Consider the following 15,277-nt stretch of genomic DNA (forward strand, 5'->3'; position numbering starts at 1 on the left):
GCTATTATTATATTTGCTGAAATATATATATATATATATTATTTGTATTATATATATAAACTGATAAACATATATATTATTAATAATAAATTTTAGTTACTATATGAACTGTGCACACAATTGTCCTTAGGATGTAACAAAAAATTATATAAAAAATAGTAAAGTAATTTCCATAATTATTTTTTTATTAAAACAGAGGTAAACTTTATTCCTCAAATAAATATTAAATTTTATACATTGAGTTTAAGAAAGTAATAAAAGGAAAGTAATTTTAAATAAAAGTCCGCATTGTTACGGACAAAACGAGCTCATTAACTACTTTATTAAATCAATATAAAATGTAAAAAAATTATCATTAACATTATCTTTCAAGATACACAAAAAAGTATAAGAACATCATATAATATGAATATACAATTTTTAATTTTAAATATTTTATTTTTGGTTTCCAAGTAAATTTTTCATATAAAATAATTTCTCTTTTCAAATAATCTTTAGTACCAAAATATTATAAAATTAAAAAATAGTAAACGCAAACAAAAATATAATCTCTGAAGGATCGATTAGTGCACTGTAAAAAATAAAACATCTGTATCTCGAGCAAACTTCACCTGAATTTCTCAATTGAATCACCGTGTTATGTCTCAAGACTGACTCAGCTAAGCTTCTCAGCAGAAAAGCAAATATAGATAAAATCTAGAGAATGTTAGTAAACTTGTAATATTCATGTCCAAGCACACGAGACTCTCTTCTTTTATCGAAGCTCGAATAAAAATAATTTTTGATAAAACTTGAGCTATAAATGGTTTCATAAAGCCACAGAAAGGCTCGCTGCCACTGCGCTAAAGTAAAGTATAGTATCCTAATCCTCAGCGCCAATTCCCCAAACTTGAATTTCGTCGAAGTTTCGCGTAAGCTTAACTACTAATTGGGCGCAATGTCCGCGGCTCTTGGCACTGTACTATCCGACACAAACGTCCGTTACTACGAGAACTTTGCAGATTGTAATTCCCTGTCTTGCTCTGTCTACCTATTTTATCAAACGTACATACAGACTTCGAGAAACGTACGTGTAACATTTGTACTCGCTGTATCTCTATTACATTACAGACGGAATATCTATCGATAAGCTATAAAGGATCATAAGGTCTTGAATTATCTTTTAATAGATTAATTTAGAAATACATTAAATTTATGTAAAACTATAACAAAATTAATTCTTTTTTAATAACTTGAGATCTACTTAAAATTATAAAAAAAATTTCAACATGAATTTTTACAGGTCGACAAACGAAAATCAGAGAAGAATATCATCGTAATATAAACTTCCGATTGAATCTCTATAAATGTCTTATATTTTCTATAGAATTACGTTGATTGGAGTCTATTCTGAAATCGAGAATCAGTAGCAACGAACTGATTGAGACTGATTTTCCGGATTGTGCAGTGATTTTAAATCTGTATTGAACTTTATACCGAATCCTAAAGATAAAAGACATTCATCTTTATGATAAACATGTCACGATTTCATTTTTTTTGTGTTCGAAATAGGATTGTCGATATCGAATAAAAATATCCATTATGAATACATTCACCAGTGCAAAAAACTAATTAAATTGAGTAAAATGTAATTTCATATTTTTATGCCGCATATTTTACGTCAAATATTTTATGTCAAATATTAATATAATATGAATACATACAATATTTTGGTTAAAAATACACGAAATTTAAACTAAAACAAAGGTTTTAAAGCTTAAAATTTCTACTTTCAAAATGTTACTGTATTTTCTGAGTTTATGTGAGTTTAATTTTTTACTTACATAAAGGAAACTTATACGAGCTCTTCTTTTTATTTTGTGGACTTGTCACGTGTCCATTTTTGCAAAAAAAATTTGCAAAAATGTTCGACTATCTAACGTAAAAGTTTAAAGTTTCTCCTAAAAATTCAACAAAAAAAATAATCTTACGATTATTTTTTTATTACTAAATTGCTCGCAAATTATAAAAGAGCATTCTGACTTTGATTGCTATGTTCAGCTAAAACTTTCAATCATATAATTTATTAAAATTTATTTTGTGTTTCAAAAAAATTGTATTTTATTCTATTCTAAAAAACCGAACAAACTTTTTACTCAATCCAAAACCAGTTTACGCTGAATCCCCTGAATATATAGGTATTATATCGAATATATGTTCATTATTCAATATAACGCCTGTTCATTCGGAATGAATATAGTTTTTTAATTGATAATAAATACATTCATAGAATATTTCTATTCGATTTTGATAACCGAAATCGTCGAAATACGTCAAACTTCGAAAGATGTATTGCCGCGAATTACAGATTCAAGCTATTGATTTAGTACCACGTCGATACTGCGGCAACAACAGTAGTGACACGTGTGTAGACTTGCGATAGCGATCCATTAGGATGAAAAATTAAAGGCTACAAGCACAATCGATCAACAAATTAACCATCCGAAATATAGCGTACGCACTCAAGGCAGGCGCAAACAAATCAAGATAATGGTGGATATTTCACGCACACGGCAATGCTAACCAATGTCTGACTCGTATAGGTCCCGAGAGATTCGAACGTGTGCGTATCGATGGAGAGACGAGTCACCTATCCATCTTTATTTGTCTTGTCTCTATCGTGCATTTTTCTCTGCGCTACAAACTTTTCTGTCAATTTTTGAAAACAGTGTATGTGCTGGATGTAGCGGAAACTGATAGAGAATTAGAAAAAAAAAAAAATGATAGTGTGTCCCAAAAGAGACATTCGTATAAAAGGAGAAGAAAATTTATAAAAACCGGAATAGGAAGAGGAAAAAGTGCTTTATCACAAGAGATACATATGTCTATAAAAGTGCTCTATCACGATCAAGATCACATGTCTTTAAAAGAAAAAAAAAAAGAAATCTTTTTCTTCTCGATCATATATACAGTGAGTGCAAAAAGTATTCGTAAGGAAATTTTTTATAAAAAAGGGTCTTTGTCGAATAATACAATGAATACATTCTGTTCTAACATGAACAAACGAACTTCGCATGTATTCTTGATTTTAAAAGCTAAATTTTTCGACTGTATGAATACTTTTTGAGCATCCAAACAATACAATTTTTAATTTTCGCTTATTTTTCAGATGATATATTTTTTATAATTAATACAAATCTTTTTTGGTATATAAAATTTAAAAAAAACATACAGTTTATTTTATTCTTTACGAATAAATTGTTACTCACTCAGCAAGAAATGATTGTCAATTAAAACGTCGAATCGACGTCAAATCGATATTGAAATCAATGTATCGATATCGATTTGACATCAATTCGGTGACTCACTTCTAACTGGATAATATTTATTTTTAAAAAATAAGATTTTTTTAAAAAATATTTTTTCTGTACGAATACTTTTTACATTTACTGTACGTAATGCGTAAATTTTAAGACAAAGAATCGGTGGAAGGTTTTATGGGAAAAAGTTAAGTTAGAGCGCGAAAACTCATCAGCGCGAAGCTATCACTAAACGCATGGTTAAAGAGAAGGGAAAATGGTAACTGATGATGTGTAATATAAATTTTTAATCGGTTTAATAGCAAACCGATTGCCCATATTAAACGTTCCATTACCAGAGAAAGTAATGAAATTGTCATGAAACAATTCTTCCGCCGTATTTTAATTTCATTGATGTTTTATTGTCACATTTATAGGAATATTCGAAAAGCATGTCTCTCTCTCTCTCTCTCAATATCACACGTATTTTAATTTACAAGATATATAAAACGGAAGATTCTTTTTTTTCAATACAGCGTGTTTTGTCTAAAAAAAAAGGTTACGAGAACACGCAGATTTTTCAGGATTTATTCTATATATAACATAACTATTAATACCGTTACTTTACTGTAATATGTGCAAAGCTTTTCTCCCTTAGGGATTAAAATAAATGTGTTTTTGCTCGGTAAAATAATTAAATTTTTATACGCGAATAAGTAAGGATGAAAGACTGTTTTGAAGATTGTGACGTTGATAGATATTCTTTGAAATCCGTATCGGCATTCGAAGACTCGTGTGTCTATTAACGTGAGGACTTCCATTAACGCCACATGCTCGAGAAATCAATATTAATATGAGCTACATACAGAATAATACAGGATGTTCCAGATATACCAGGCCATCTTTTACTAAATATTCTTGAACAAATGAATGATTGAATGAATGATTTTTGCTAAAAAAAATATCGAGACCTCAATTGTTTTAACTTGCAGCTGTTAGCAGAAGCTTCGAAAATTAATTTTAAAAATGAAAACAAATTTAGCAAAAAAATTTCTCTTTATTAAATTTACAATTTGAAATTAATAATAATGATCAAATTAATGTTAAAAAAATCGGAGATTTATGAAATAATAAATCTTCTCGATATTTTCGTTTCGAAGGAAGATTGATTGAAAGTTGATTGAAGAGTTCGTGGGTGAAGAATGGATGGCTAAATCTGGGACATACTGTACATCGGGAACATTTAATGGCCGTTAGTACACGTCGCTCGAAAATGGAATTGAATAGAGTAATGTGCACGCTCGAACAATATCCCTTCCCCGTTGGCATACCGTATTGTACGTTTGCCTAGATAATGAGACGTCACGGTCAGTTCAGTGCGGCCGTTATTTATAATCCACAATTGATTCTACACATTCTCCTTTCGCTATTCAACTTGTTATATACAACACAGTACATGTGCCCTCATGCATATCGCGTTAAAACCACGTGCACATCGGAAAGTGATGAGTGATAAGCGACGTGTTGCGAACAATGAAGATGATAAGCTCGTATTAAACAAACTCGAGCACGTGTAATTTTAATGACTTTACGCAAACATTGTTTAATATGCTCCACTTTTATTGGATCAATGATAGAATATGTAAATTTTAATCGATCTTTCCGAAAGAAAAAGAAAAGCATCAAATTTCTTAATATTTCTTAATTTCTGATATTATATATCTACAGAATTTATCTTCAAATTTGAAATTTTGTTGAAGTTAGACCTAGAAGTTTAGAATCTAAGCTTTATTTAAGTCTTAAATTTTTATTCACACACAACCAAGTCTTCCTCTATTTTTAAATATTTACGTAAAAACATTTTATATCGATTCACAAATAATCGTATTTGAAATCCTCTTTGCATTGCAAAAATGTTTACTATTCAAAATGAGATTATCGCACACAAGGGTAGGAAAACCTTGCCTCAAGTCGTAAATCCGTTTGAGATCCCTTCCGTGCGAAAGATAGCCCCAAGATACATCAAGGATTTCGTCTTGAATTTTGCACGCGCTTAGGGCACGCGGCTCCCCGCTTCGATAATATAAACAGCATCCGCTTTCAGCGAAAGGTTATACCACAAGAGGAAACACGGCGAGGTTGAACATGCTAGCCGTGCAATGTAAAAAATAAATAGAGGCTAATTTGACTTCGTTCCTAAGAAAATATTATAATCAGAATTCTGACGTAATCATTCGAATTACTATTCAATTTAAATATTTTTTTCCAGAGTAATTTCATAAATTTTATACATTAAATTATTTTCAAATATTGTACAAAATAAAAGTAATACAAAATAAAAAAGATGCAAAATAAATCCAATTGCACATTGAAAGAAAAGTTTTTTATATTGTGCCTATAATTACATGATAAAATATTATAGTAAGGAATTCCATTTTTAGTTATTACTGCACTAGTTATAATATTAATAATATATTGTAATTACATTTATAGTTTTATATATCAAAAGAAATATATAGTTGTGTCAAGATAACTATAAAATTTCTTTTATTCTTATTTATTTATAAACATAATTATATTATTTCAAATATCAAAGCAAAAATAACTACAAAAATAAAGTTCCTAACTATAATTATTTTACGATACAACTAAATAGCCATAAATACGAAAAACTTTTGTAGGATATCCCTTTTATCGATACATCATGCTGCAGAGCTTCAGAAATAATACAAAACCGTAAGCTTTTGTTCGTGAAATCTGCTCTGCGCGGTAACTATAAAAAGTATGCGGAAAAAGATAATATCATCTGGACCATCCGCGCATTGCGATACGGATCCGCGATATGGTTTGCCGATTCGTCGTTTAGCTCTCGATCCTGTTTGCTACCGGTGAGAAATAAAAACGACCGTTGTAACGCGGTGGATAAACGTGCGGGGATGGGTGGTACGTATTGTGGAAAAGTTCGTAAAAAAAAAACCTGTCAGCGATATTACGGCGTGTCCGCCGAGGCGGACGTATAATTTCCGGCTTGACGTTGAATTCTCGTCAACGTGTGCTCCATACACGTCCATTCCGTTGTCGCGGTCCGACGTATGTCTCATCGTCTCTTTGGCGAGGCAGTTTGTTTGCGTTAAGCCGCATCTCTAACGAATGGATGAACAAACCTGTACGTACACGTAAAGAACAATTTTGCTGAAATATCTAAAAATTTAGCTAGATGGAGAATCTAAAAAAAAATATTTTTAAAATTTTTTAAAATAATTTTGTTGAGACATCAAAACAATTATGCAGAAAATTCAAACATAATGAGCATGCTGCAAAAAATTTTCATTCACATTCTTAGTAACCGCAGCTTGAGCGTCCTATATAATTATTTTAACAGTTGACCAAAATTATTTTTAGATCTGTATATGTAGCTAAATTTTTAAATATTTCAGCAAAACTGTTTTTTCCGGATGTAGAGAAACATCCGGAAATCAAATCGAATCGCAAAGGGAGCCTTCTCTCCTCCAACTCCGAAATAACGTGCGATTTCTCTGAATTTTTTGTTCCTTTGTCTCTGCCCTAAATGTCGTGCATTAATGGAATCTTACACAATTTCTCAAGCATAAAATGCAAAGAATTCTCCGAACACATCTGCGTTAATTCCCACGCTTGCCATTGTCCGATGCGCGGAACAACGTGCACAGAACGCAGAGCGGAATGTATTTTTTCAAAAACAACAGCGGTACTAACTGTCGTCCGCGAGTGCTTGTTTCACTAAATGATTGATGCGGTACATTTTGAAAAGACAAGGAACAAGCTGACGCCGAACAACGCGATGCGTCTATGTGCCTTATCTAAGGTGACGGCGTTAAATCGGCGCGCGTGATCGTGCATACTAATAGAGACTTTGAGATATATATTTCGATTCACCCTTCTACGCACTTGAGCCCTGCGTAATTTGTTTAAAGTATTTTGCGTATATCGGAAAAATTCCGGATGACAGATCGTCAACTATTCGTTAACTATTAATCGTTGACTAATAACCCTTGGCTAACACGCCGCAATTAAACAAGATTATAATTTTGTTTAATTTTATTTAAAAGTTACATCATTATTATAATATCGCGTCTTCTTGTTGAAATTTGTCACCCATTGCCTTACTTTTAAATGTAGTTTTATTAACACTGTTTAGAAATAGAATAACAATTAACTTTTTAGCTACCGTATATAAACTTCAAATAAATAAATACATAAATATTTTAGTAATATTTTAATAATATTAAATAATATTTTAAATAAATAAATAGATTTTGATACATTTCATATAATCATATATTATTTAAACTCTATTAATGATCTCAATATTTTTATATTACAATTTTCTAGCTAAACTCCAAAATGTTAAACATATAGTAATTGCATTTTACTTAAAATCATTTCTACCATATAGATTAATCTCGGTTTAATTCATTTTTCTAATTTTTAAAACTAGAGAAAAATAAAAAGTAAATTAAATCAAGATCCAATAAATCTACATTAATAAAAATGTCGATAATTTCAAAAAAGTTATTTTGCAGGCAGCTAAAAAGTTCATACAGAAAAAAACGAGTGTAAACTTACCTTTTCTCGAAGCATATCCCTCACCCTGGTCGCTTGACTCCTACTTCTGTGCAACTCCAGCTGTAACTCCAAACATCTCTCCTGCCAATTGAGCTCCTCCACTGTCGTCGTATACCCGTCGAAGCTCTTGGACGTGCTATAAGTGGGCCTGACGTCCAGCTTTTCCCTCTTCAGGTCGACGTTACCACCAGTAGCTCTCGAATCAACAAACAATCTGCCCGCCTCGTATATCCGTGATGCCGGTAGTTGCTCAGACGGTTGCCTGCCGGAAAACGAGAACGCCCTGTCGAAGTGGCTTCTACCGCTGGAAGGCCCCGGATCGTAATTCAACCTTCCTCGACAGAGGGGACTACCTGGTTCCTTTCCGACATCATAGGCCAGGTCGGACTGAACTGGAGTGACGAACGTTCTTTTATCCGCATACTCCACGTGGCCGCTCGACTCGGACGTGAAGTCGTACGGGCTACATTTGGGCTTTTCACGAAGTTCGATGTAGCCGGCACTTCTGGCACTCTCGGCGAAGCTCTTATCCCTGTGGAAGAACAGATTCGACACGTTGACGTAGGGCGAGTCTCTCGCATGTATCACCGACAGCGGCGCGCCGCCGTCGACGCTGCTACCCGCATTATTGTTGTTATTGTTGTTATTGACATTCGTGGAGACACTAGTGGAGGTACTGGCGGTGTTGATGACGGTGGTGGCGGCGGCACCGGCATGCCTAGGCCGTGGTGGAGGCGTTGGAGCTTGTCGAAATTGTCTTGGCCATAATCGCGGGCTATCGGGTCCGGAATTGGAGCTGCCAGCCGTCCCGGCGCCACTTGGACCAGCTCGAGACGACGATGAAACACCGGCGGCGACAGTGGCTGGACCTGCGGCGCCGATTGGGCCCGACTGACCGGCAGCGGCAGGCCCGCCGCTAGAATCTTGCACGCGCGCACCCAGTCGTGGACTGCACGGCGCCGAGTTGGAGCCGAAATCGCTGGCGAGCCGCGTGATCGGATCGAGAATTTGCGAGAGACGGCGACCTGATGACGAGCCGCGTATCTCGTCCATCGTCTTTAATGTTTCGTTGTTGCACGTCGACCTTATAATGACGCCTCTTTCTGCCCGCCGACTTCTGCTTCCTGCCGAAGGATCCTCAGTGCATCTGGCAGCCCGCGCTTATACTTCCTCCCTCCTCGGGTTATCGCGGGCTTCCTGCGAGGGATCGACTCGATACCGACGCTCGGGGAGCAAAGGTTGCTCATCCTCGCCATTTCGTTACTTCACACGCTCGTACAGTCATCGTCGATCGCGACATCAGTCTCGGGCTTACGCTGCGACCTATAAGAAGATTTCTTCTTGAAAAAATATTACAGAATCTTGCAAGATAAAATAGAAAAGGTCGACAATATTATCATATAGATATGACTTGACTGGGGACCCATTTTTAAGTAAAGTGCTACTAGAGATATCATAATGTCTATCTTGTCAACTGTCTAACATTTTTTCTGATTTATATACAGATTAGTACGTGTATAATATAAGATTTTCGAATTACATATTATATAATTTCATAGTTTACGTTCCAAGAATTGATTATATTCTAAGAATTGCAATATAATATGGGCACGCTATTCAATCGAGAAAATATTTGCTTATTTTTTTGCCATTTGATCGTTGTTGTGAATATTTTATTGGCAAGTTATGGCAACCAAATTTATCTGTCGCTGAGCGTTTCCGACGTTTCGGCGACAGAGACAAGAAAAATGCGACGCGGAAAGATGGCACGCAGGGCTGCAAAGTTTATTTTAAGGTCGACGTTAAAAGGAGCCAAATGAAAAACCGGATGGAGGGAGTGGATGAGCGCAACCCGTCTCGTTCTGCAATTACTACGCGAACGACGGGTCGGCTCATGAAAAATTCCAGCCTTTGCAACCTGCCTCAGGAAGTAGATGACGAGCACAAAGGAAAACTGAATTTAATGCAAATAAAAAAAAGAAAGAAAGAGAAACAACCACGAGCATCAAAATAAAAGTGAGAAAATAAAAATTTTAATTATAACTAGATATTTTTCAAGTGATCTTTAAATATGTTAAAGGAACAAAAAAATTTTATTGTACTTTTTTTAAATAACTTTCTTTTAATTTCTTTTAATGTAAAATACTATATATTAACGTATGTGTGTGTTATGTGTGTTTTGAAAAACGAGAATTTTATTAGAATTTTATTCAGATCATTATAATTTGTTTATGAATGACTTCTATTCTAATTATAAAGAGATTTAACATTTTCACCGTTTAAGAATATTATTTTAACGAATTAAAATTCGTAATGTAAGAGAGACGTAAATCAATGACAAATGTTAATTTTTTTCCGGGAATTACGACATGCTGTTCACCATGTAACACAAGTCGTGACTCGCGAGTCGTGACACGTGACATATATGTGACACGCTGTGAATTAACTTTAAACGGTCGTGAGGTCACCCAATCTCACAAGCTTGCCGTTAATTTACCGAACGATCTCTCCTTTACGCCAGTTATATTCGTATAATTTTTGATAGACTATACATTTCCATTTGTATAAGATATTATACTTATGTAATATAGATTAAAGTGATCCTTCAAAGTTATTAAAAATTCAACTAGAGAAAAGTTTTCCTAATACACACATAAATATATATAAATAAAAGAGAGCGACTAACATACCACAACATTGAATTCTTCGACCAATTTAAAGTGAACTTTTTTTATAGAAGAGAATAAGATGTCAAATATTTTTATAATGATTTTAAAATATTTGAAAATAATTTAAAAGATTATTACGAATTAAACTCTAAATATAGATAGTAAAACAAATAGATAGTAAAACTTTACCTTTTTCAATTTAATCTCTCTCTCTCTCTCTAAATCTTCAATTTCGATTTATTGCAAGAATTTTATTTTAAAGTTTGATCAGTTAGGCCCATTTTCACAATACAGAGTTACCTAAAGATTAAAGGTTCCCAACAGATTCATCAATGAAATTCATTCATGAATTTCTTGGTTATCTTTAATCTTTTGGTAACCATATATTGTGAAATCGGACCATAAAAGTAAACTGAAGAGTTATTTGTAAACTTTGGAACTTATGACAAATAATGTATAGCTGTTTTAGCGAAGAGAGAGTGTGAGAGAGAGAGAGAGAGAGAGAGAGAGAGAGAGAGAATTCAGATCAGTCAAAGAATCCGTAGTACTCGTGAAGGGTGTTAGGTCTAGGCCCACCCCATATGCAGACGATGCTCGACCTCCGGTTCCCCGCAGTGTCCATGAATAAATTTCAAATTAACTTTTGAACGATTTCCGCGTTATACGAGGCGCGACGGAAGCCCTCCGCAATCTCGGAGGCTCTTACGAGGAGGCAGCCTTTATATCACCGAGGGCTTGCTCGCATACTCACTCTCTAAGTAAAGCCTCGTCGGAGACTACGAGGAAGACTTTCATCGACGGTGCTGATCGTAAAAGTATCGCGGTTCAAAAATCCGAAGGCTTGCGCGGAATATCAAATTGCGAGAAAGGTGCAATCTAAAGAAACTCAATTGCAAAAAAAATATTGAGATATGAATCTTTCTTTCTAAATATATTAAATTTATTAAAAATGGTGGTTAATAATAGAAATGTCTTTCATATACAATCAAAGATATTTCAATTAATTCTCATACAATTAATATTTTAATTTTACGTAAATAAATCTATTTTCGCCAAAGAGGAAAAAATTGTGTTATGCAATGCAATTCTGTTACGAAGAAACGCTACAGGAAATGAAAAGCCGAAAAAAATGCGCCGTGTGCATTAAATTCCAATAAAGGATTTTTATGAACGGATGTTATTGCGAAATATGCATTTTACAATAATTAAAACATAGTCCTTTATCGAAATCTAACGCAAACAGCATTATAAAAAGAGCTTCGAGAAAAAATTGGAAAACAAAAGTTAATTAACAATCGTTGTTAATATGCGCTATTAGATATCAAAGGAGTAATGATAATCCATTTCCTTGAGTTAAATAACATAAATAATAATATTTTGTCATTTTTAATTTTCCTATTGTTAAAATGTAAATTATATCATTTTTATGATTAGTTTTAAAATAAACTAAATGTATGCACTTAGTAAATAATAAATTAAATTTCAATCGAATTTAATACATTTTCTTGAGTTAAATTGTTTAATTTCATTGTTCTAGTTAAGTCTACAATATATTGAACAATAGCAGTGATGAGCTATAGAAATAATTAGAAATGATTCAAATCGGATGTATAATATGACATTATGAATTTAATAGTATGAAGATACAGAATTCATGAATTAATTAAACAGTGTTAATAAGAGATTAAATAGAAAAAGGAAATACATGTATATTCAATTCGATTATAAACAAAATAATTTAACTACATAAACAATTTCAACATACAGAAAAAAATTTACTAAACTTTAATAAAACATTTGTTTAAATAATACCAACTAAATATTTTCTTAATGTAAAGATATATTTATCTGATCAATTTAATTATTACTTTTTATTAAGTATTTATTACTGTGAGTGAATATTTAGTTTATTCAATTAAATATCTATTAAAATTTAGTACCTTTTTGCTCAATGCAAATATTTATGCCTTAATGTATACGATTGGATCATTCGAATTCCTGCACATTTCTTCAAAAAACCAGGGGAGCATTAAGAATCACTAGTCCTAACATTTTATGTACATTTTTTTTTAGGAGGAAACATTTTTTATAACCTTATAACTATTTTCTAAAGACGTCAAAGTATACATAAGAATCACTTAATAATTTGTGTATATTTGTTAAAGTAATGAAAACCCGATACATGAATAATTCATCGTGCGTAATAAAGGACCGAAAAATCATATGTACTGAGGCTTATGCATGAAAACAATTTTTTATCAATTTTTTAATAATTACATCGTGCTACCACGATAACAATGGATCTCGCGCTCAATAGAGAAAACAGCTTTGCAAATGTTGTAAAATTCTTTAATGATTAATTTATACATTTAGATCCATGAGAAACGAAAAACAAGATCACACTGAAAAGATTGGCTGCTGCAACAAATTAGATGGTAAAATATGGCATAGCCTTTTTAATTGGGTACAGCAGCCAATCCGCAATGTCAATATAGGATTTTGGTAGGCTAACGCAACCAAAAATTGGCTGCTGCAATCAATTAAAAATGCCATATTCAGCCAATCTCTTCTTTCAGTGCAATCATATAAAAAAATTGTAATAACAGTTGCAGAGCTGTACTCAGAGAAAAGTATTTAAATTGAAAAAAATTGTTTCTTTTTTTTCTTTTTAAAGTGAAAATACCTTCGAGGAAAATAAAAATTTACTTGATTTCAAAGAAGTAATGTTTAAATTACGTTCAAAGAAAAATTTATTAAATTTTAAGAAATGACTTTTAAATAAAACAAATTGTTTTTTATAGTAACGCACAAATTTCTTTGAGTCAAACAAATTTTTTTTAATCAAAGAAACTTTTTTCTGAGTATGCTTTTTCTGCTGAATGCAGCCATTGATTACAGAAAACGAAGGAGGAGAAGGAGGGTGGGGCTAATATTTGGCAATATTTTTCTTAGATATATACATATCGTAATTGTAACGGTAATCAATCACTGTTGTTGGAAGGCTGTTTTGTCATTGCGTAACTAGCGACGGTCACGAAGCAAACGTAACTGTGGGCCGGTCGGTCGGCCAACGCGGCGCGCATTTTGCATAAATTACGCGTCCTTCTGTCCAGCTTGATCGCGTGATCGCGCGACGTTATTGTCGAAATGACGTTGTGCCGCGAGGTGGGCTACTATTGCAGGCGCGGCAAAACAAATAGGCTGCCGGCACGTGAAACGTATGTGTACAACAGACGTTCCCGTGAACGAACGTGCCGTCGGTTCCGGCTACCTCGCGACAAATTTCATTTCACGATCGCGCTCGCGCTCGCCAACGGTGGGACCTCGGGACCGATATCGGTAGCGATCAATTTACGTGTATGCGATATGTTCCTTTTTTTTCCTAGTAAATCAATACCTCCGTGTATCGAATACGTTTACGAATATTCGAGACATTACGTTGATTTATTGGACCGTTGCGCGTCGCGATCTGAAGGTTCAGCTTTATGGAACGCTTTACAAACATCTTCGATTCAAATGCTATTTTTGTGTATTACAAATCTCGTTCTGGTGACATCATTCTTTTGTAAAAATATGTTATATATTTTCCAGTTCTGAAATCTGGTTCAAGCAACAAATATGTACAATGTAGCAAATATGTGCAATAGAGAGATTGTAAGAAATTGGAAAAAATTCAGATACGTCTGACATCTTAAATAATGAAGCGACGTTTTAAAAACAGTGACATAAATTCTAGAGACATTAACGTGAGAGAACAAAAATAAATATTAGCAAAATTTAATAGAAGGAGCGATATAATGACGGAATCTGTGGGCAAAAATAATTTAGTATTTTCGAAAGTAATCCATTTTAATACTTCGTTTAATTCATATCAATTATATCAATTATAAAGTTTGATAGTTTGATATTTCCTTTTTCTTCGCTGCATATTCCTTCTGAAGCATTTGCTCAGTGATAACAATTACTACGATATTGTATTTCGAACATAATGAACATCAAAAGAACAAAAAAAAAGAATCTAAAATTTTAGATTGATATGAATCAATAAATAATTTTATTTAGACCATCAAAGTAATTATGTAAGATGCTCAAACTGATCGTTAGATTATCAAAACTTTTTACAGAATTATCATTAAAGTTTTAAACGTTTTGCATAATTATTTTGATAATCCAACAAAATTATTTTCAGATCTATGTATCCAATTATATTTTTAGATGCTAGCAAAATTGTCCTATATAATTATGTTGATGATCTAACAAAATTATTTTCAGATGCTAGCAAAACTGATCTATATGATCCTATTAACATAATATAATTTTGATGATCCAAAATTTCAAATCTACGAATTCAATCAAATTTTTAGCAAAATTGTCCTAATAATTATTTTGATAGTCCATCAACATCAATTTCAGATCTGTGTAATCAGTTAAATTTTTAGATATTTTATCAAAACTGTCCTATTTCATCATTTTGATGGTCAACAAAATTATTTTGAAATCAGTATATATTCAATTAAATTTCTAAATACTTTATCAAACGCGTTCTTTTCATTTACAAGAATGTTTACCACATGCATGTTTGTCGGTAAACAATCTCGAGTCGTTCTAGCAATTCTTATCGCAAGAGCACGTTGCGTCTTGTTAACGTTATCGGGAGCCAGCTGTTGCAAAAGGTTCCCGCTGATTCATGCTGGGTCCGCGATATTTATGTACGAAAATCGGTGT

At 33.1% G+C, this 15,277-nt stretch overlaps 1 protein-coding gene and 1 long non-coding RNA gene across 8 annotated transcripts in view; one reads left to right on the plus strand and one right to left on the minus strand.

Moving 5' to 3' along the window:
- LOC105151469 (uncharacterized protein CG43867) overlaps positions 1 to 15,277 on the minus strand; it is an 80,079-nt gene that overhangs the window by 63,233 nt on the left and 1,569 nt on the right. For all 7 annotated transcript variants that reach the window (XM_087409672.1, XM_087409673.1, XM_087409670.1 and 4 more), the window contains exon 2: positions 7,884 to 9,206. In XM_087409672.1, the coding sequence (XP_087265798.1) occupies positions 7,884 to 8,936 (1,053 nt within the window). In that variant the 5' untranslated portion in view covers positions 8,937 to 9,206. The remainder of the gene's footprint in view (positions 1 to 7,883; positions 9,207 to 15,277) is intronic.
- On the plus strand, positions 9,205 to 14,576 carry LOC147908527 (uncharacterized). Its single transcript, XR_015546205.1, has 2 exons — positions 9,205 to 14,027; positions 14,144 to 14,576. It is a non-coding gene; the product is annotated as an uncharacterized LOC147908527 (long non-coding RNA).

This window comes from Acromyrmex echinatior, chromosome 9 (assembly GCF_024713525.1).
Source record: "Acromyrmex echinatior isolate Ae372 chromosome 9, ASM2471352v2, whole genome shotgun sequence".
NCBI lineage: Eukaryota > Metazoa > Arthropoda > Insecta > Hymenoptera > Formicidae > Acromyrmex > Acromyrmex echinatior.